At 37.3% G+C, this 23,639-nt stretch overlaps 1 protein-coding gene across 3 annotated transcripts; it reads left to right on the forward strand.

Annotated features, from left to right (window-relative positions):
• The first annotated feature begins 1,673 nt into the window (after window positions 1-1,673).
• On the forward strand, window positions 1,674-23,497 carry scn2b (sodium channel, voltage-gated, type II, beta). 3 transcript variants are annotated; one of them, XR_009063539.1, is made up of 6 exons: window positions 1,674-1,921; window positions 16,259-16,419; window positions 16,493-16,709; window positions 17,355-17,547; window positions 20,149-20,223; window positions 20,314-23,497. XR_009063539.1 is itself a non-coding variant. In XM_057839758.1 (6 exons), the coding sequence occupies exons 1-5, from the start codon at window positions 1,726-1,728 to the stop codon at window positions 20,156-20,158; spliced, it is 777 nt and encodes a 258-aa protein (XP_057695741.1). In that variant the 5' UTR covers window positions 1,674-1,725; the 3' UTR covers window positions 20,159-20,192; window positions 20,314-23,497. The 3 variants fall into 3 exon arrangements, 2 of the variants coding, with proteins under 2 accessions (XP_057695741.1, XP_057695740.1); XM_057839758.1 differs by having other exon boundaries at window positions 20,149-20,192; XM_057839757.1 differs by having other exon boundaries at window positions 20,149-23,497.
• The last annotated feature ends 142 nt before the right edge of the window (window positions 23,498-23,639 follow it).

Below are 23,639 nucleotides of genomic sequence, written 5' to 3' on the forward strand. Positions count from 1 at the left end.
TAACTAATGTGTGTGTGTGTGTGTGTGTGTGTGTGTGTGTGTGTGTGTGTGTGTGTTTGTGTGTGTGTGCGTGTGTGTGTGTGTGTGTGTGTGTGTGCGTGCGCTCCCACGGCCAGTGGACACAATTTTTGACGGGGGTAACTACATTGGCAAGACACCGGTGGTGGCTCTGTTGTACAATTAGCGTCTTTAGTGGGGCAAATTGAAACGCCGCTCACCATTTTGACGGTGGTCTCTAGCGTTTCATGGTCCACATTTTCAATCCTTGGTTCTTGCTCAGTAGTTGTTGGTGCTTTTGAAAGCTTAAGTTTGAAAAAAAATTATGTATATCCATTTTGCCTCTTCGGTCCTCAGGTGATTTTGGCAAAGCAAATGATGGTCTAAGGTGATAGTCACATGATCTGTTCGAAAAATCCTTTTGACCCACTATAAAAATATCTTTTTTTGTTCATTAAATTCTTTTTTTGTTGTTTGTTTTATTGCTTTACAACTTTTATAGACAATATTTTCCCGGATAATTCTTAATTTTAAAATCATATACAGTACTGTATCGGAAAGTCAATTACATGCAATGACACTTTTCGCCCACCAGGGAGGGCCTAGCCCCCCGAAAATCCGCTTATGATACCCATCCATTTAAAAGTGTTCTTTGTAGCAGCATATAGTATCCGATGGAGCCATATTTATCCTATAAAGTTTTGGAGTAATTTTGCCACGCTTCTGGCAAGCTTTATCGGTGCTAGTGTAGTAGCTGAGAACTATGTCATTTCAAAATTTGGAAAGCCATTCTTTTAAAATATGTCTAATCTTTTTTGTTACTTTCATCAAGAACATATGAAGCCCGTTTGTTAAAAAACAAATCCATAAATAAGACGCTTCCTTATAAAATCTGCACTGTGGAAATGCAGAGAAAAAAGTAGCGGCTTATAGTGCAAAGAAATATGGTTCTTTCAAACTAACAAATATTATACAAGTATGTTCGGACTAACAATAAGTAATACAAGTATTAATAACTTGATTTATGGTAGGTTATAATTGAGTGACACTGAATTAAAAGGAGTTTACAGTACAGCCTTTACTCCTTTGGTTTGTTTATGTGTTTGTTGTTTTTGCATTTTACTTACAGCCTCTTGTTACTGATGTATAGCAAATCAATCTGCTTGCAAATTCCTCTACGTATATCGGAATTTAATTAATAATAATTAATAACAATAAAATGAAAATGTTTAAACTTTAAACCGTAGCAGCAGATTCACTAAATTTTTGCCCAAAAGGAGGGGCAGGTATTGATGGGTGGGTTAGGTTAATTATTTGTTTGTTTTGCATGGCTACTTCTTTTAATCACAAATAGTTGCGAACAGGTCATTTTCGTAAACGGACGCTACCATCAATGAAAACAGAAGAAATTTAAGTCCATATTCGATCATCATCACAGAGCAGTGAAGTAAAAAAGGTAAGTCATCTTATTCTACATGCAATGACTATCAAAACAGCAGACTATATGTCAATCGCAGTCCGGCTCCATGTCATTATTATATTTTCATGTTTATATAAATTATGTGACCTAAGTGCGATATTTATTTTAACAAAATGTTAGGGGGAACTGATTACTTTCTGAAGTGCGTCCGGGTTCGCCCTCCCGCCTTTACTGGAAACGCCGGGCAACCATGAGACCAACCATCATACGGCTACAGACACTGCCAGCCATGTCCTGCCTCTAAACATATGCTGTTGATGTTTTTTTTAGCATTTGTATCCACCCAAAATTCTATTTTTGCTCCTTTTTCTATCCGACATCCTTTTTATAAAGGTGTAAAACGTTGTGTGTGCATCCTGGCCATGTGTCTGAGTGCGCTGGGGGAGAGGATGTCAGATGCTCGGCTGCTGCTGCTGTTGCTCATGATAATGCTCTCAGTCTCCGGTAAGAAGCACACCGCCCTACATTGACAGGAGGGCTTACTCATCAGGCTCATTATAGCATATTGTCACAATATTTTGGTGAAGTGTGCATGAATTGCAATAACAAATGACGTTGATCAATCAACGAGCCATAAATATATTTTTGAATATTTTGTTTCACGACTGGTTTCGCCATTTTATTTATTTTTTTTTATTTCTAAGGCCTAATATTTCTTGCCGTCCCCATTTAAAATGTGCATTAAAGAACTGAGAAAGGAGTTCACATCTAACACACTGTGACCTACTAAGCCATTTGCACTTTTTACCACAACCCTAAAACAGATTATTTTATTGAGGATGCCATCATGGCCTAAAGATGAACCTAATTACAATCAAAATCACACGATCGTTTTACCTGCCGGTAATTCATTTGTATTGTTATATGCGCCACAAACTGTCTTTGGAATTTTAACATTTTGCATCTCAAGACTATACAATAATTTAAAAAATTATCTGTACTTTATGAAACCTTCAGTCAAATATGTATGTGGTTTATAATCATAAAAGCAATATTATACACAGGCAAGCCAAATTTAGAATTGAATGTCGCACCTTGATGATCACAAAAAACAAATCAATTAATTATATTTGGACACCCTTACTGAGCAAGACGATGAATTGGCCCATTTTCTGTTCTACAGGATCATCATTTGTTTAGCCATACTAATCTTTTTAAACAAATGAGGTGCCACACCTTTTTCTGTCTCCATTACATTTTTCTCATCATGTGGTTCTCTTTAAAAGCAGCTTTGTTATGTTTGCTTGGCAAATATTGCAGCATTATTTCCTGTGGTAGCTCAACAAGGGTACCTCCTCCTCTGCATTTGTTGTGATGCTCAAGCAACAGCTCTAAAAGCGTTGTTCTAATTTTATGCCAGTAGAGGGCAGCAAAAAGCCATCCAACTAAGTAAACCCGCCGTCAAACACTGGTGGGGGTTGTCTACTTATAAATTTACCTGGTTGTCACAGTATATTAGTTGTAGATAGACCATAGGTTGGCGACCCAAAATGTTGGAAGAGCCATATTGGCCAAAAAAAAAAAAAAAACAATAAAAAAATATATCTGGAGCCACAGAAAATCAAAACCTTATATAAGCCTCATAATGAAGGCAACAGTGCTGCATGTATCTATATGAATTATGTTAGCCTGCAATCAAAATGACTTAAGTTGGCTACAAATACATAATAGGCCTTCAGGATTGAATGTTTATTTTCCCTGCAGTGCGTCCTATAGAGAATGAAGCACCACGTGACTCTAAGGTGTATTATGCTTCCTCAAGTTTAACGTCATTACAATATTAATGAATTAAAAGAATGTTTGTGTCGTGTTTTTACTCCTACAGAAACCATTTTAAAACAAAAAATATATTTCCCTCCCCCATCTTTTTCCATTTTCAAACATTTTTGAAAAAGCTTCAGGGAGCCACTAAGGTAGCGCTAAAGAACCTCTAGCGCTGCGGGTTGCTGACCCCTTAGATAGGTTGTGGCAATGGATGGTGAATTAAAATACTTAAAAACATGTTTATTTTCTTCTTCTGATGAATTTAAAAAAAAAAAAAAATGGAGCAATATCCTCACCAAAAGAATATTAGCTAAGAAATCCAATTTGTTTTGTTTGTTTTAATTTTTCAAACATCATGATGAAGTTTCAACCACGTTTATATAATGTTTGTATATTGTACATGCAGAATATAGACTAATGCTAGTCAAATGCTGAGAATTAAATCTTTTTAACACAACATTATCCCTACTTATGGGTTTCAAAAGTGAAAATATGTTCAAAGCAAACAAACCCTTACATTATCATTTTATAAAGGCAGCACAGTTGGGAAAACAGGACAAGAACTTGAATGATGAGCAGTAGAAATGTCCCGATCCGATATTTGGATCGGATCGGACGCCGATATGGGCAAAAAAATGCGCATCGGATCGGCTGACACGGAAAAATTCCGATCCAGACTTCCGATCTTTTTTTTTTTCAATCCGGTCCGGGTTTTCCAGCGCACCGATATACATAGTCCATTCCAGTTTTGCTTCGGTTTCCCTAAAATGCGGTCCGCATTTTACGGCACTCCTTCAACACACTACATTACCGTCTCCCAATTTACCGAGGGACTTTATTGGTAAAAATGTCAGCTGTGTGGGATCATTTCACCTTAAAGGACGACAAAGACGAAGAGGCAGAGTGCAACATATGCCACAATAAAGTCAAGCGTGGTGGTAAAGCTGTAAGAAGTTTTAATACAACCAACCTAATCAAGCATTTAGCGAAATACCACCACAAACAATATGAGGAGTATGTTAAGAAAACGGAAGACAAAAAGAAAGGTCCTACGCAACTAACACTGGCAGAAACTTTTGCTATGCGTGACAAACTGACACTCGACAGTCCCAAAGCCCAGGGAATAACAAGAGTCATTGCCGAAGAATTCATACTGGATGACGAGCCATTATCTCTCGTGAGTAAAGACGCACCATCTAACACTTTTATGCTGCATTCCAGAGAAGTGGGAAGTCGGATTTATCCCACTCGGATGGTACCAGTTCCGACCTCAAAGCGTTCCAAGCAAATGCAAACAACAAATATGGCTGATCGCGACGAGCTGTTTTTTATTTTAGCCATCCAAAGACATTTTGACCTCCAGCGAACCTACCTTCCTATAAGCGATCAAATAGTAGAGAAAAAACGACGGCTGCGTTATTGCCCACACTGTAAACTGCATTTTTTTTAGTTACATCCTTTGCTGATCGTCAATATAAAAACATAGCACAACAAAAATAATTCACTGTATGAGAAAAAAATACATGGCGTCTCAAATAAACTCGATTTACTTCATTATTGTGTTATCATTCAATACGTTTTCTTGAACGCCATTTTGTCCAGTGACGTCAGATTGAAAAAACTTGGAAGTCGGGGTGGTTATTTTTGTCTCCGACTTGGCGACTTGGACCTCCCAGTTCGAGTGGCGTTCCAATGATATTTTCCTAGTCGGAGGCCGGAAAAGTCCGACATCATCTTTGTTGTGCTATGATTTTATATTGACGATCAGCAAAGGGTATAACTAAAAAAAGGCAGTTTACAGTTTGGGCTATAACGCAGCTGCCGTTTTTCCTCTACTATTTGATCGCTTATAGGAAGGCAGGTTCGCTGGTGGTCAAAATGTCTTTGGATGGCCAAAATAAAAAAAACACCTCGTCGCAATCAGCCATCATTGTTGTTTACATTTGCTTGGAACGCTTTGAGGTCGGAACTGGTACCATCCGAGTGGGATAAATCCGACTTCCCACTTCTCTGGAATGCAGCATAAACATCATGCTTGTCTAATAGATATCATATTACTAAACGCAAAATGACAGACTTGACGCCGTTGGCAACACATGCATTGAAAACAATATGCGTTAGTAAACAGCCGCCATCTTAAAGCAGGAGACTTCCCTTGTAGGCTGTTGTAGTGAACCTTCCAAGCGAACCTAATTAACTTTTTATGTAAAATACTCCTAAATCGGCAAAATCTTGATTTGAATCTATCTTCAAAAGTTTTAAAACTTTCACATGTCAAAAGTAGACAGAAGGGAAATTATGGAATAACGGGAGCAATGTTAACAACTTTAACAGTTGATTCACAAAATTAAATTAATTGAATGTAGTTTGAAGCTGCTGATACAGAATGGGGACTTGAGTATTTTATTTACTGTTTTAAAATGTTAACTTGATACTGAAATAGTCGTTTATTTAAACCTGAGAGGCTTTTTATACGATTTTTGTAACTAATGCACGAAACATTAAAAGCATCTAATAGCTTGGGAAGTTTGTGGGATTTTCCACTGACAGTTTACAATATTATTTGCACGTTTTACTGACTGACTATGCTATTTCTGTTTGTTATTTAGAATGTTTTGTGTTTGTCACTGAATAAACAGGTCAGTTTCTTGTTACCAACCATTGTGTGTTATTCAAACTCACCTAATTCAGCTGGCTAGTTGTTATCAAGAGTACTAAAACCCTTTTCAACATGAGTCTGACAACTGAGTAAGGAGGCTAAATAACTTTAATACATGCTCAGATAGGCCGGTATCGGTATCGGCCGGTATCGGATCGGAAGTGCAAAACAATATCGGTATCGGATCGGAAGTGCAAAAACCTGGATCGGGACATCCCTAATGAGCAGTTGGAATGTGTAAAGCAGGGGTGCCCAAGTTCAGCCCTCGAGAGCTCCTATTCAGCTTGTTTTCCGTGTCTTCCTACTCCAACACACCTTAATCAAATAATCAGGATCGTTATCAGGCTCCTGCAGAACTTGCTGATTGGCTGATCATCTAATTCAGGTGTGTTAAAGGAGGGAGACATGGAAAACAAGATGGATAGGGGCTCTCGAGGACCGGACATGGGCATCCCTGGTGTGAAGTCGGTTGAACAGAAGATATTATGTGAGATGAAGTGCTTCCAAAGAAGGCCTAAAATGCCTGTTGTATTTTGCATTTCAACAAATGAGTTACCGTAATCCAAAAATATACATAATAGAAATTCATAGTTAACAAAAACACTGAGGGCAGACCCTCAAACTGACCTTTTAACTGAGGGTACAGTTGGAAATTAAAAAAAAAAAAAAACTGAGCCCAATTATTTTACATCTTATTGCAAAACAACACTTTTTCTCATCTTTTTTTTCTCCTTCAGTTTGTGGTTTTGCCACTGAGTACCCTGGCACCTGGTAGTTAAAACATTATGAAAAGGTCTACAGCACTGAGTGTGTTAGGGGTTGAAACAACAAGTCAACTTGTTGACGTGTTAACCTTAAACAACAGTTATGGCTTGACAGCGTAAGACAATCCCTCAGCAGGATTAACACTTGTAAAGTCCCTAGTGCAGACAATATACCTGGTCATGTCATGATAATGTGCACAGCTGAATTTCCAGTTGTTTGCACGAACATTTTCAACACCTGAATCGGGCCTTGGTCCCAAAGTTCTTGAGATCAGAGATACAGTATTTTAACACTTAAACACTATATTATAGCACCATGCATCATCTTTTTAGACCCTCCTCTCACTCAACTCCCTACAACCCTGGGCCTCGGTGCTAAGGCCCGCCCCACCCCACCCCCTCGAATAACTGCCAATAGTTGGGCCTTTGCAAGATTCGGTCATAAGGGAGACATAATTGATGTTATTTTCATATAAATTTGCATCTGATGGGGGGGCCAACTTCATGGAGGTCGGTAGAGATGGTCAGAAAGCACATATACTGTGCGTAGCAATATACAAAGTGTCGTCCTTTATCTATTTATTTAATTTTATTTTTTTTTTTAAACTTCCGGGTCGTCTTCTTGCCATCGTGCTGTGGCTTTTTGCCATCGTGCTGTGGCTTTTTGCAGTTGTGCTGCGGCTTTTTGCATTCGCCTTGCAAGTCATTTGCAGTCGTGTTGCGTGCCATTTGCATTCGTGTTGTGGCAATTGGGGTTCGTGTTTTTGCCAACTTGCAGTCGTGTTTTGGCAAGTGGGAGTGGTGTTGTGCCAGCTTTATTCGTGCTTTTTTTTGTTTTGCAAAGCGTTTGCAATGGAGGTTCGTGTTTTTTTTCTATTTACAAAGTGTTTGGACTTTGCATTTCGCCTAACACCTCTCAGCCACCGCAGTTTCCACTCTAAATTTGCCATAACTTTCCGTGAATTGATCAATGATAACTTCTTCTTCATCTGTTTTGGTTTGTCCTCTTCATCCCGTAATGTCAGTTTTTGGTTTAGGCTCATTTCCTTTACTGCCTCCTGGAATAAAGGAGGATTAACGCCGACATTGACATGTATTTGCGGTCTGACTGCGTGCACCAAACTGTGAAGCCCGTACCGTAATGGGTACGGGACGAATACAAATACCATTACACTTTTAATATATGTATGTGTATATATACAATTGTACAATTGTATATGTACAATTTGAGCATCATGAGCAAACGTGTTATTAAAAAAAATGGAAATGGATAGCCTAATCGCATTGAAAGTGGTTCGTAGTGATGTAGTAGTTAGTGTTACAGTTTAAAGTGTAAAATGTAGTAGTTAGTGTTACAGTTTTAGTGTAAAATGCCCCGACATCTGATTTTAGCCGATATAATATATCTTATGTGGGTTTGATGTGTGTAATCTAACATTGAAAATGGTAGTATCTTATTGTTATAAAAAGGTTACCTAAGTTGCCAGCATGCGAATGCTCTACCTGACTTCAACTGTTACCTCAGACGATCCTTACAAAAAAGGGTGTGTTGTCTATTTTTGCATATCAACGGTGGATTAAAGAAAGTTGGAAATATAAAAACACGAATTCAAATTTGAAGTTTTCTTCTATTTATTTTGCACTTTGATAAGAGCAGCTTTTTAGCGTTAGCCAATTGACAAATGTTAACCTTCAAATGTTCTGACAAAAAAAAAAAATCATTTTGTTTTTCCTTTTGTACCGAACCCGTACTGAACCATGACCCCGTACTGAGGTACATACCCAACTGTGACTTGTGTGTACTATTACACCCTCAACATATATACTTTATTTAAATATCGTGTCATCCGTTTTCTACCAAATTGTACAATGCCCTATAATGAGGCAAGTGGCACCTGTGAGAAATAAAATCGTAGCAACATTGAATATAAGTTCCCCTGACATATAACAGGTGCTATCATCATGCTATCATAATAAAAGATGAGCAAGAATCATTTGTATTCATTTGTATTTGTATTTGTATTTCACCTTGACTTGTGCTGCATTGACCTTGCATGTTTAACATACCTTAAGGACACAATAATAGTGATGGTGAGATACCGTGACTGGCATTTTGGCTACGAGAATTGATATGAAGAAAGAAGGCAAGGCAAGTGAGGTCGACATAGACGGGGTTTGCTCAGGAACTGAGGTATGCAAGAGGCTGCTTCACTGCAGTATTTCATCTCTTTGTGAGTGCCTGCTTCTGTCTCATAGCGTAGCTGCCCGTCTAAAACTGCTGACTCATTGACAGCCAATGTACAGTCCATTTAAAATGTCTTCACACCCCTGATCAAATACCATTTTTTGTGATTTAAAACAGAGACCAAGGTAAATATTTTCCAAACCATCTCCACCATGAAGGTCACCTATACGCTCACAACTCTTGACTTGGCTGCCAAATAGCTGACAGCAACATAGACAGAGCAACAGAGATTTCTTACAAGTAATACCTGTTTATTAAATGCAACACATACCACCGTCATGTGGTGGCAAGTAAACATGGCCCAATTACCTGTTTGAATGTATACCAAGTAGGAATGTGACAAAATATAGCAATGGTGATATATCGTGAATCGAGATATCGTTTTAAAAAGGTGTCAATGTTTAAAAATAAATAAATAAATAAAAAGGGACCAACAAGTTGCTACCAAAATCTTCCACCATAATAGTGTCTCAGGTAACTAAGGCTGCCATTGACGGTGCTCGACGCCCAATTCATTTAGACTGGGAACATTCGTTAGTTAGTTCGAATAATCGAGTAATCGGATAAGGAACATAAAAAAATTAAAATACCTGAACTGAGCCTCACACGGTATATAAAAAAAGAGGATCTATGTACAACAAAAGAACAATTGGCTAGCTTACACAGCAAAAGTCCGCCAGCTTAAATGCTATAAAATGCTTACGCTTTTTTACAATGCTCTAAACAAATGGCTCAGACACATATTCCTACAAAAAATGGCTAAATATACCTTTAAACTAAATTACGAATGCATTAAAAAAAAACATTAGCTCAAACAAAAACTTAGCTCATGCTGGTCTTAACAGGGAGCAGATGGATTCAGCCATGTGAAATGAGGTAGACTAGAGGGCCGTGTAATCACCCAAATCAATAAAAACAAATGCAAACACTTTCAAAACAAACCATTACAACGGCACTTTAGTTAAACGAATACTCGAAGCATCAAAATTGAATTTGAATCTTGTTTTTCTAATCATATTCTCGAGTTAATCGATTAACTGTTGCAGCATTAATTCGAAACCAGAGCATTCGCGGTCATTTTGTCCAATTTTCGGGGAAGTAACTGAAAATCAATCGGTAAATGACCTTAAATGGCCCAAAATTACCTCACTGCCTGGCATTGGCTGCCAATGACGGCCATAGACTTTCAATCCGTTTGAAGTGGGAGGGAATGAACGAATATTCATTCGCTGCCACCCTCCCAGTTGAAATGGATTGGACGTCTACTAGTGATAAACTCATTCCAATTCGCAGTAGAAGCTTGTTTTTCTGTTTATTAGTTGTTTGTAGAATATCCTACAATGATTTCCTGACCAATGTATCGATAATCGTTGCATTGACATATCGTCAGACCATCGTTATCATGAGCTTTGAATCGCAAATCATATCGTATCGTTAGGTAACAAGAGGCTCCCACTCCTAATACCAAGGTTTTAAAAATGTAAGGTACCAGATATTGCTGAGACTCACCATACCGGCAACGAGCAATTTTTTGAGTCGGCACACTGCATCCTGCAATGATTTGCCATTTGCAAACTAGTCTTAACAAACAGTCTCTTTGAATTTAATGGGCTGATCCACACAGCGGGTATAATAACTTTTGCTTATAATGCCATCAGATTCTACAGCCCATCCCTGGTGGTAAGACAAAATTCTTTTCTTTCAACACTTCAAATCTCCGAAACATAGCAAAATTTGTTATTGTCCTTTGAAACCAAGGTTGAAGTTTTTGGTCGTAATTCCAAACTGTATGTTTGGTGCCAAGTGCCAACACAACAATGCTTGTTACCACACCTACAGTGAAGCAAGGTAGAGGAAGCATATACTTCGTTTTTGCGGGTCGAGCCTTCAATTAACTCATTCACTACCAAAGACGTATAAACAATGTTGTTTATGATGTTCAACTGCTCATAATAAAGAATAAAAAAAAGATTCAAACCTTTTTTCCTGTTGTAAAATGGGAATCTAATCTTTCTTTTTGTAAATTCTGTGTTTATTTAGCGATAGAACTAGTGCTGCAACGATTAATCGATTAACTCGAGTATTGGATTAGAAAAAAATATTCAAATTAAATTTTATTGCTTCGAGTAATCGTTTTATTAAAGTGGCGTTGTAATGGTTTATTTAGAAAGTGTTTGCATTTAGTTTTATTGCTTAGGGTGGATACACTGCCCTCTGGTCTGCCTCATTTCACATGGCTGAATCCAACTGCTCACTGTTAAGACCAACATAAGCCAAGTTTTGTTTGAGCTAATGTTTTTTTAATGCACTCATAATTTAGTTTATAGATATATTTAGCCTTTTTTTGTGGGAATATATGTCTGAACCATTTGTTAAGAGCATTGGGGAAAAAAAGCAGCATTTTATAGCATTTAAGCTTTTGCTATGTAAGTTAGCCAATTGTTCTTTTGTTGTACATGGATCCTTTTTTTAAAATACCATTCGAGGCTCAGCTCAGGTATTTTAATTTTTCATGTTCCTTATCCGATTACTCGATTATTTGAACTAACTAGTTCATCGATTAATCGACTACTAAAATCATCAATAGCTGCAGCCCTAGATAGAACACTATTCTGTGGCACTTGAGAGAAGTGGGTTTCTTTTTTGGTAGTGAAATAGTTAAATTGTGAGTGGAACATCTACTGGAACAGCTGAACTCTTTGCGTTTTGTTGAGATGCATTTGCTTGGATGCACTCATTTAAAACGGACTATGCATACTTTTGCAACCTCATTAGTTATTTTCCTCACCCCTCTTCAGATTTATTTATATTTTATATATACGTATTTCAATTCAGTTTTAGCTTACATTCATGTAAGAATACATTTTGGAATTATTTATCACGGTCTCATTTTAGTATATAATAAAATCCAAGCACTTAAACAGGCGTTTGTAGAGTTCTTTGAATATCCAATGTTACAGAGTCTGCGAATGTAAAGTATATACTGTAGATGTAGGCGAGGATGTTACATGCTTGACTATGTTGGGCTTCGCTTTGTAAGCAGATACTGTTGGTCAGTACATGCAGATGACATTGACAAGGCACAGCTTTCATGACTAGCTCACTGCTGACAATGCACACTGTTTCAAGAAGTGTGGGTGCACCTGTTTATACTTATGTGTGGAGTGCACCGGGTGCTTATTTTGTCTTGCATCAAGACACATCGTACCGAGGTGGATGTTGTTCACTCGTGAGTTCAGATGTAAATTATACATATAGGACAGTAGAGATTTGGAGGTTGTGTGTGTTTGCGTGCATGCGTGTGCATATGGGTGCGCTGCAGAGGGGCAGTGGTGCAGGAGCAGTGGGAAGCAAGCCAGAAACACCCAACTGCAGTACAGAATGGTGCAGAGTCAGATCACACACGCACACACACTTTTTGTCTAGGAGTGCAAACTCATGCCTGCCAAGCCAATAGTCATACATACAGGAATTTAGAGAATCGTAGTTCAAATTAAAACTAAAGTACCAGTTTGTCATCGCCTCTAATCACTCAAAAGTCAAATGTTGTTTAATGTAACTATTTTGTGAATGTAATGAAAATTATTTTTATTATTATTATTTTTTTTTTGCAGTGCTTCTCTTGAATCAAAAAATCATTGTTTTTTTTTTTTTTTTTAAATAGAATTTATTTTGTGATCTTTTTTTTTGAGAGATTTAATTTGCTCTCACAGCCATCCCATTTAGAGCATTTGTTGTGAAACAAACCTTTGGATCGATTCTTTTGGAAAAATGTAAACAGAGCAGCCACAGTCGAGTACAGAATAAAACAGCTGAGCCAAGAGCACCTGGATGAGTGATCCCAACTAGTTTACATTGGCGCTCTGCAGCAGTTCGTCCACAGTGAGAACAGAATTGATACAACAATCTACACAACTCTCTCATAACTGTGGTTCAACCTCTAAGTGAGAGGGTTAAAAAGATAGCAATAGCCCAACAAAGCTTGCCTTATGTGACATAATATAGTATCCTGTGAGTAGAATGGTGTGATGTGGACATTGTACATCAGAAGGGCACATCTTCTGTTTTATCATGAACAGTCAGACATTATTTTCCCAGCGCATCATGGAGTGGCGATAGAATTGGATGTGTTCCTCACTTTGGCAAATCAAGTGCACAAACAACAATAATAAAAGTCATAAAAAGTAGCCACACATGTTTACAATATTCCATTTTTGTTATTCCTGCTAGGGTAGTGGCTAAAAGTTGGCCGTATTTAGTACTTACTCACTTAGGCTGCCTCAAAGCTTCATCATGGACCACCGCAGCCTGAGGGTGTTTTCACACTTGCACTGTTTGATGCATTTTAAATGGACCAGAGTTCTTTTTCTCGGACAGTCCGCGTCGTTTTGTAAATGTGAATGCGCATCCGAACTCTAGTTCGGACCAAACAACCGAACTGTAGTCCGCTCAAAAATCGTGGGTCTTGGTCCGCATTAAACGCACCCTTCTTCGCTTGTAAATACAATCAGAGCAGGGTGCGCTTTTGCTACTTTTTGTGCAGCGTCACAGCGTGGAGCTGTGATGCTTTAGGCTGTGATGGTACAAGCAGGGCATCCTGAGAAGTGGAAGTACACCACGGACACTATTCAAAATCAACAATAGCAAGATGACAGATGATTAGCCATAGCCAAATTTTGTTGTGCTGCGCTAAGCAGTTGCATTAATACACAGAATTGGGTTCTAATGCAGCGATTGTGTTTTGCATGCTGTTGCTGAACGTACCGTGTGAGAGTGATTGGCCGAGACAGGCGGAGCATCTCGGAGCAGCCGTTTCGCTTTCTTGGAAGTGGCAACAATTTTACAGTCCAAAAAGTAACAGCAGTAAAATGACAGCGAATACCAGCCTGTGTGACTTGAGGTACCACGCGCTTCCCTTTCGTGGTTTAATTTTCCCCTATGCATTTTTTATATACTCCACTTCGTTCAGCATTGAGTCGGGAGTGAGCGACCCCACTGCTGGCCGAGCGGCAACTTGTTATGCTATGCTGCGTTATGTTGTTTTTGTATACAATCCTTTGCTTCACAAAACAGTCAGTTGACAAAAAATTGACACATGCAGATACACCGTTATATTATTATTGCAAAATAAAAGACGGTAATAAAAAATATGTTAAACTGAATATATATATATATATATCTTAAAATAATGCTATGCTACATTACGTGCACACTTCCTTCCCTATATATAGCTATTTCCTCTTCTATTTGTCCAATCAATGATTGCCCCTTTCGTCCACGTGATGCTACTTGGAAAGTTCGGTTGTTGCAGGGTGAATTCTGAAATTTTTCAACAACTCATTTGCAAGTTTTGCTGCGAGGTAGCTCTCCAACCGGATCCCGGTCCTCTTGGTCTAGCGTGAAAGCGCCCTTAGATAGACTGGTTCCCATACCACTCTGAAGTACGTTTAAAATTTTGGGTTGGAAATTTTTGAAAAAAAATAAGTTTTAAGGTTCAAGTCATATCAATTTTGCATCCCTGGCATTAGTGGAAATAATCGGTAGCAGGTGTTTATTGCATCTGGCACATTGGGCTACAGGTAAGAATTTCTGCCTTACAGATGAGTCGAGAAATACTCGATTTAACTACAGGCCTGCCTCTGTGGAGTTTGCATGTTCACCCAATGTTTACATTGGTTTTCTTCCTCCAATAACACTTGCATTAGAATAATTTTTGTTGCCAAAACTAGTCTCTGCTTTGATCCCTTTTTTTAATAGATTCCATTCCACCGTTTTCATTACCACTAGGCAAAACGCATCATTCTGATATTAAGGTCAAGAAATAAGAAACAAAGCATGCATTGTTCAGTTTTCGTCAATCTCATGGGGCTGCCATTAGTTCAATACCACCCTTGCTAAGGGAATGACCAACCCGTAAAACCGGTTTACCTGCATCTGCCTTGACTAGCACAATTGATGACATGTTGTTGAACAAAATTAGCCTGTTTTGGGTATAAAGATCATGCCAGCAACCCATAGTTGTGGTGGTCTTTGCAGATACACAGTAAAAAATTATATATATATATATATATATATATATATATATATATATATATATATATATATATATATATATATATATATATATATATATATATATATATATGTATATGTATATATATATATATATTGCATATGGCGGAAAACACAGACAAGACTGAAAAAGCAGTTTCTGCTCTTGCACTCCTCTATTAAAATCAACTGCTGTATTTTAAGCCAAAAAAACTGTTGTGTTTGAAAGAACAATATGTCTATATGCTGCCATAGCAGATTCATGGCACATTAAGCCCCCAAACTATTTTTTATTTGTCCATTTTACCCTCAAAACCCCCGTTTAAAGACATGGCGCAACAGCTTTTGTTTCAACCCAGGCATAAACCTTAGGTAACTAATTATATTTATTATTCAAAATGTCTGTCATTTTTAGTTTAGAATCATTAATTGATGTCCAATATTTTCCGCCATATATAACTTTTGTCAACCTAATAAATTATGAATGCTAAAACATTTGTTGGTTACTTTCCAGACTAGGCATGTGCCGGTATGAGATTTTGACGTTACAATAACCTTGAGGAAAAATACCGCGGTTTCACGGTATCTCGGTATTGCAATTATAGCTTCAAAATGTGTTACTTTGAGATGTATGGGTTAAAAAAAGACGTTTTTTCGGGATTTTTTTTTTTTCTTTTCCAGAAGATATTTTCAAATTGAAACATGAATATAATGTTAAACTAAATAAACAAAAAAAATAACAAATATTTTAAATAAAATTAAAATCAATAGAACTTATAGATTAACCACAGCCACAGCTCAGGTTGCTCAAGATTAGAGCAAGAACAAAAATAATTGCTATAAAAAAGTAAAATCACTTCAAAAAAAAATATATATATATATATATATATATATATATATATATATATATATATATCTACTGTACGACTTTTTTTTTGGAGGGGGCAAAAAGCTCAAGTGAAGTTTCACCATTTTCAACCACTGTGTCAACTCTAGTCTACATGTCATGCCTTTGTGTTAAAAAGACATAAAGAATTCATAAGTTATTGAGTTAAAAATGCCCCGCCAAGACACTTCTGGCTGCATTTTTGGGAAATGTTTAATAGCGAATACTGTATTACGGTATGACGGAAAATTTTAGTGGTTTTGAAACCGTGACGTTTTCATACCACGGTAAACCTTGAAATCGGTAACCGGCACATGCCAATTCCAGACTATACTCTTGTGCCACTTGATTTTTGATTTTGTTTTTTTGTTTGTGTGTTTGTTTGTTTGTTTGTTTGTTTTTCATCTCGCAGGTTGTTTAAGCATGGATGTTATTATGCCCAGTAAAATAGATGCAAAGAATGGATCAGATATCAAAATCCCTTGCACTTTCACTTCCTGCTATAAGATAGATACAAAGCAGTTTATCATGAACTGGACCTACCATGAGTCAATCAACGATACAGAACAAAGGGTAAGAAAGATAACCACTTAAAGAGTGAACTCAAACTGCAGTTATCAACCATTGTTTCTGTTTATCTCCACAGTTTTTGGAATATAACAGGAAAAAAGGAATGGTGACCTTGCTCCCAGAACGGTTTGGAGACAGGGTGGTGTTTGCAGGAAACCTGGAAAAGAATGATTTGTCAATCATCCTATCAGATGTTCAAGAAGAAGATGAGGGAATTTACAACTGTTATGTGATAAATCCTCCAGATCGCATACATGGTCGTGGGTCCATAAAGCTCAACGTTTTAACTAAACGTAAGATACTAACCCTACCTGATGGATAAACAAATACTTGTTTACATCAAAATCCTAAACTTTTCCCTTAAGACGCAATTAATAGAGCTCAGATGGTAGAGATGTTAGTTTCTCCCGTTTGTATATTTAAATACATAAAAAACAACAGTTCATTCTTCTGAATGTATTTGAATTGAGGCCTTGTCCCATCTTGGGTGGATCGCTGCATCATAACTAAAAAAAAAAACATTGCTTACTGAAGCAGATAAAACATCCTAATAGGTTTTTAGAAGGATGCCATACATCGCTTCCAATGCTCATTATCTTGCTTCCTTCAAATTAGTCATACATGTAAACCCAAATCGTGGAAATCTCTTTGTGTTCTCACCAGATAGAGTTAATGCCAAGTAATAACGACACATATTTTGACATGAGTGTGATTCCTTGTTGCTGTGAACCTGCTCATGAGTCAGCTTTTTATTTATTAATGGCCAACGAGAGGTTTAACTTAGTCCCTCAGCATGTTTTCTCCCACTCACACTAGCCAGGCTACCTAAGCAGCACTTTCCTTCCCCTGTTTAATTCAGCCCCATAGAGTTTTTAGCCAGCATGCACTGTATATCTTGTCTATAGGATTAACTTAACTCTCTTCTTCGCTTCTCTCAGTTCCCCCACCGAGAGACTCAACGATTGCGGTTGCGATCGGTGCATCAGTGGGTGGAGCGCTTGCTCTCCTTATCCTTTCCATGGTGGTTGTGAAATTTCTTCGTCATCATCTGAAACAGGACCTGACCTCAGAGGAAAAGATGGAGGAGGAGGGGAAATTAGAGCCTGAAGTTGCCACAGAAGAAGGACCAAAGTAAGAAATTACACATGCAAATCAAAATGTTAAAGGATAATAGGCCATGGATAGTTTTATTTAAATGTACGTCCACACGGCCTTTTTATTGCCAATATACTGGAATGTCTATTGGTATAGTAAAAGTCAGAATCAACGTGAGCTTTGTTTGTATCAAGATACTAGTTAAATTAGGCTGACCACATGTGCAAATCATACAGGGCAAACACGTGCTACATTTTCTAAAGTATTATATGAATCTCACTGGACCTTTTTTGTAGCTCTGGTCATCTGTTACCTAAACATCTCATGTGCAGTTTATCTACTCTAAAAGATGCCTTGAAACTCGGGATGTACCGAAAGCAAATTGTTGGCCGAAACTGAAAACCGAATATTGGAAAAAAGGCGGAAAAATACACATGCATATAATTCACTTTTTTTCCGTTTTTTTTTTTTTATTTATTTTTTTTTTTATTTCATTATTTTCCAATTCCTGTCCTTTCCTTTGGCATTGGTTCTACAACCCCGGAGGCTCGAGACATTTAGTTTGTAAAATGCCGATTCTATAGCATTGTGTTCGGTGGACGTAGACACGTCACGGCAAATTTGGGACACTCGAAAAATGGGTCTCGCGCCTCCAATTGCTAAGCTAAATGAGATCTCGATGTACGTTTGTGTGGAACTGTAGTAGTTCACAACAAAAGCTATTTCGTTTTTGTCGAAACTACTAAATCTGTTTACAAGCCAATTACAATCTCTCCTACTACTTGAAGTAAGAACTGGTGTTTTCTTGCGCAACAAGTGGAATCGATCGAGAGCCAGGCGAGTGGGCCGTGTTCTAGCGGCGAACAAGCCAAGTGAAATCACTCGCGGCCAAATTGAACGCCGACTGGAACAGGTGGTGTGGAAGTTGTGGAAAAGAAGTGACAGTGAGCCAGTAGTGTTAGCTTGCTGTGTTTTGATTACCTCATCACAAGAGGACTGAGGGGCCGTTTACTTGGTGACTCTCCGAGAATATGAAAAATTTTAAATTTGCATTTGCATTTGTGTCTCCATTCGAACAATGTCGCAATTCCACATGAAAACGATGTAGTATTTATGCCAGGCTCCTGGGGGCAGTGCAGATTTACAGGGCGACAGAGAATGATGCACTTTGACCCCACCAAGCTCCCTCAGCCCGGAAAAAAATATGCCCGCCCACTCGAAGCAATGGCATTTTTCTTTTGTTCAAAAAGGCACAAAAATGGAAACATTCAACATATTTAATTCAAAAAATATTATTAAAACAGTAAATTAAAGCCGACATTCCGCCATATTTGCTGTTTTTAATGTTTAGTAGCACTGCTGCGCACGCCCAATATGACGTGTACGAGTGCTGACGATATCGGCGCGATCTCGTGCCGCGGGAGCCTTTGATATGCATGCCGAGGAGGCCCCCCTCAATCCCCCGCAATCGGATTCTTCCACTTCGGAGGCAGGATTCAGAATTTTTTGTCTTCGCCGACACCATATGCACGTGAGGCCACTCCGCAATACAGTCATTGCCTCTTCGTGTCGCAGAGTCGCCATGTAAACTGCCCCTAAGGTTCTTCACACTTTTCGGTGGTAAACTTTGGGCCTTTTAACCAAAAACCGAAAATGCAATTGTAGCTATTTTCAGCCGAAGATTATCGGCGCTGAACTTTCTGTCACATCTCTACTTGAAACCGCAGCAATTTCATACATATGTGGTGTTTTCTTTTCAATATTATATATTTAAGGTAACTAGGTAACTTTTCAGATTTGGTCAATTTTAGCCACGCAGGTGGACAAAAGCAGTAGTGTTACCTTAAGGAATACTGCGTTTCCCATGAGGACCAGCGCACAGTGTCGTAAAATAATGATCTCCCGGTCGCCTGCAGATGGATAAAACGACATTTCTGTTTCCAGCGGCTGCGTGAAATATGAATAGTAATTAGGTAATGAATCCAGTTGTGGTTAAAAAATAGCACATGACGATGTTGATAATAAGAAATGTTTGATTTTTGTATTATTTTGTATTTCGTGTTCCCCCACCGGCCCTCTTAGTTGCCAGTCGACATAGCATCACAAATGTTATGAAAATATTTTATAAATGTTGAAAAGTTACCTAATGTTGCTTTAAAGCATGCTGTGGCAGCAGTTTAAAATAAAAAAAATCCTGTAAAAATTCCTGTAGACTTGATGGGTTATGAGAGACAAATTCTTCATACTGCATTTTTTGACAATTTTGAATGTGGTCATAATGTAAAGCTTACAGGGATTTTGCACTTCAGCTTGGTCAGCATTGGTGGTAATAGAATTGATTTTGGTCTAAGTAAGTGGGTTCTTCAGAATGATATTCTTGCTAAAACAGCAGTGGCATACATTTGGCATACATTAGTATACTACTGTGAGTCAGCATGCATTGCATCGAGTAAAAAAGTGCTGTAGAAAATGGATGGATTTTCCTAACATGAGCCATGTATGCCAAAGTGAGTTGCAAAACAGTTTAAGAGCAATTTTATAATTATTCATTCAGATTGGAAACCAAGGCTTTGCACGCTCTGACTCTTTTTTTCATCAAACACTGACTGATCTACATCTCTTTTCTGACATTTGCAGACAACAGTAAATGGCCTTCAGCGCTGTCTACAGCACCACCAATGGTAAACAAAACAACTAATCGTTTTAGTAAAGGTGAACACATTCACACATTTGTTTCATGAATGACGTTTTAAAATTTGTGTTCAACCCACTATTATAGCTTTGATTTTTTTTTTTTTGTAGAATCTACAGTACATCAAGGTTAACATTCTTTTAATTGTTATGTAATCATGTCCACTGTTTTGTATGGACATTAATCACAATATTGCTCATGCCCAAATTACTCCCAAATACACAAACAGTGAGAGAAAATGTAATATTCATAGATATTATGTATGTATTGAAAACATTTTTAAAGGTGTGCATTATTATTACCTTACAGAGTACAAATACTACTAAGTACACCTTTTTCATGAGCCCAAGACAATACAATGTTTTTTCGGGATTTTGCATTTGCCTATGTATTATGCGACCTTCCCCAATTTGTCTGAATTATGTGTAAGGAATTACGGTAATTATCAACAATGCTTTAAGTAGGAAATAGATAACTATTAATATACAGAACTTTATTTCTATAACTGTCTGTAAATGTTTACATTATCAAAGGATGACTTCCACAAAGCTCTAAGACATAATAAAATAAAATAGATAAGATACACTACTGATGAACCCCAATATACAAGTCTATGTTCAAGGATACATTTTCTTGTTCTGATTTTTCTTTTTTTAGAGATTAACAGGGGGACTCCTAAATATAACAGAATTAGTTCAATTACATCATTGGTCAACTTCATATTTGTATTCATCTCAACTTAATTAGAGGATGGGTTTAACTGTATCTTTAAATCCTTGTTTTGTGTCCCAAAAAACTTTGTTTTGTTTCAGAGGATACAATATGCGTCTCCTATATGTCCAATCGATCCACTGACTAAATCAATAACCCCCAAGTGAATCAGTTCCTTCTACATATTTGTGTTTCAGTAGACATGAGAGTTTTTGCAAAAGAGAAAGAAAGATGTGTTTGTCTCTTTTAAGACATACTGTAAAAATGTTTAGCTATCCATTGCAAGTCAAAATTACCAATCACAAGGAGCAAAATTGTCATCAAACATGTATGACGGATTATGGCTTAATGGCATCATTGTACCTAGCAGAAATCAACAAAAGAACAATTAACTCCAGAAAGACAAGAAAATCAATTTCCAACAATGTACAGACAAAAGTATTGAGAGAACCAGACTTCTACACTAGCAATGAAAGAAATTATGGATTTGGACGCTTCTTTGTTATGGAAACTATAACTTTCTACAAGTTTCAATTGATTGATGTTGGACAATATCCAGTTCTGTTCAGTCTTGAGTTCCAGTTCTTCTCAAAGGTTTATGATGAGGTGGTATCAGGGATGTGAATCAATCAGTATTTTATTAAACTTCTTTTGTAAACTGGACCAGATGAACATATCTAATTCAGGCGTAAATGGGTCTTTTAGGCCAAAACCTGATTTCCTGATTAATTGATTAAAGATTTTGAGAAGAAAAAGTTTTAGGCCAAAACCTGATTTCCTGATTAATTGATTAAAGATTTGAAGAAGAAAAAAGTTGATTTTCTCTTTTCAGGAGATGGCGACACAATTTAGGAACAAAACGAAAGCAACAATCTCTTAGACGAAATACATTTATTAAGAAAAGAACAATCAAAAGCTGACCAGCCAGGAGTGAAACCCCTAAAGTGCCCCAAGTGACTTCGAAAAGATTCCGTCTCAACCTTCCAACGCATACACTATTTGTTATTCCAACGGCAAATAGGCAGACCCCCATTTTAACCCATGTAGTGGCTCACAATAAAGTGGAATTTTACTAGCAGTTGCTCTACAGTATGTTCTCTGCTTTGACCTTGCTTCAGAGAACAAGCAGAAAGCTGCACTCATAATTAAATATCTCTTTAAAAAAGTCAGAAAGAAGACAAGCAGTATACTGTAGAATATATTAAGTAAAATTAACAAATATATGGGAATAACTATCTCTACAGGTTATTTCCCAAATGTAGTGTATATGAATACAGTGTACAGGATAGTTAGTATTGCTGACCATATTATTCTAATTATAATGAATAGAAAATGAAATGCGGGCAATATGCAAATTAAAGCACCAAACCAAAAACAATTTTACTGCCTCAAGTTCATTATGCGTAATAAAATAAAAGACATCAATAATGACTATTGAAATGTATATGCCAAGAAGCTTATCATAACTGTGTTGATGTTTTAGTTAAACGTATCAACGTAGAGTTGAGTAGAATGGGTACAGTGTTGCCTTGAATGTTTCCCAGATGTCTAGTGGGCGTCATCTTATACATGCACAATATGAGTGTGTACCGTAGCTTTTTTCTCTCTGTGTGTAATAAAGACGAAACTCGCCATTGACGTTGCAAAATTATGTGTCATGTTTCTTACAATATCCACAGCAGAAGATTTGGATTTGTTCTGTTTTCTTATTTCTCCAGGCACAATCACTTTGTCTTTGAGTCACAACTATTTTTAGTTTAAAAAGAATTTGTTCACAAAAGGCCTGTTTGTGATGAATGCACGAAATGTTGTTATAGTGGCTCTGGTGCACGTTGTCTAATTTCACCTTTATATTATGTTTTAATGTACTCTAACCCTGTGCTTGTAATACTGTCGGATCCTTCTATAATTTAGGAAATAAATACTGAATGCACATGTTTAGCCAGTGCTATTGTGTAAATCTTCATATCAAGGTAAAGAGCTCAAAAACATCATTGATTGTATTGTATCATCACATTACTTAAGCAAGTGCCAGTCTTTGTTTATTGTTTTTTTTTTTTAGTTATGCATCATAATCACTTCACGATGTAAATGCATGTACAGTGAAATTCACAGCCCTGAAAGCATGCTAATTAACACATTTCGTCAGAACAAACAACGTGAGTTCATAAGAGCATGCTTGTGTAGCATTTAGCACATTATTTGTATGGCACCTTTTTATTGTGCGCAAAGGAACTTGGTCAATTTGCCGCTTAGATGTTTTGTATTGTTTACTGAAAGTGTGTTATAAAAGTATAATCTTAAATTAAGTCCAGCGGTAAAATCTGATTCTTTCCTGTCTCAAAGATCAGGTCACTGTTTTGCACATTGTCATATACATATTTAACATTATACATGAGCATGTGAAAAAATATATCAAGGTAAAAGGGGTATATAAAGATGTATTGAATGTTTTACTCTAAGGTATACAATTTGTTATCATCACATGGCAAGGTGATTGTTTGGCTAAGAAGGTTCACTTTTTCCTTAATTTTGGCACCGTGAATATTACAACTGTATTATCTTAATAAAAGATAAAATCTCATCAGATTGGACTGTTTTAATTTTTGGTACCACAAAAACTGAGTGTCCTTTTATTCCTTACAACAAGAGAGTACCGTATTGGCCCGAATAAAAGACGGCCTTGATTATAAGACGACCCCCTCTTTTTCAAGACTCAAGTTTG

The sequence above is a fragment of the Corythoichthys intestinalis genome, chromosome 6 (assembly GCF_030265065.1).
Source record: "Corythoichthys intestinalis isolate RoL2023-P3 chromosome 6, ASM3026506v1, whole genome shotgun sequence".
In the NCBI taxonomy this organism is placed as follows: Eukaryota; Metazoa; Chordata; class Actinopteri; order Syngnathiformes; family Syngnathidae; genus Corythoichthys; species Corythoichthys intestinalis.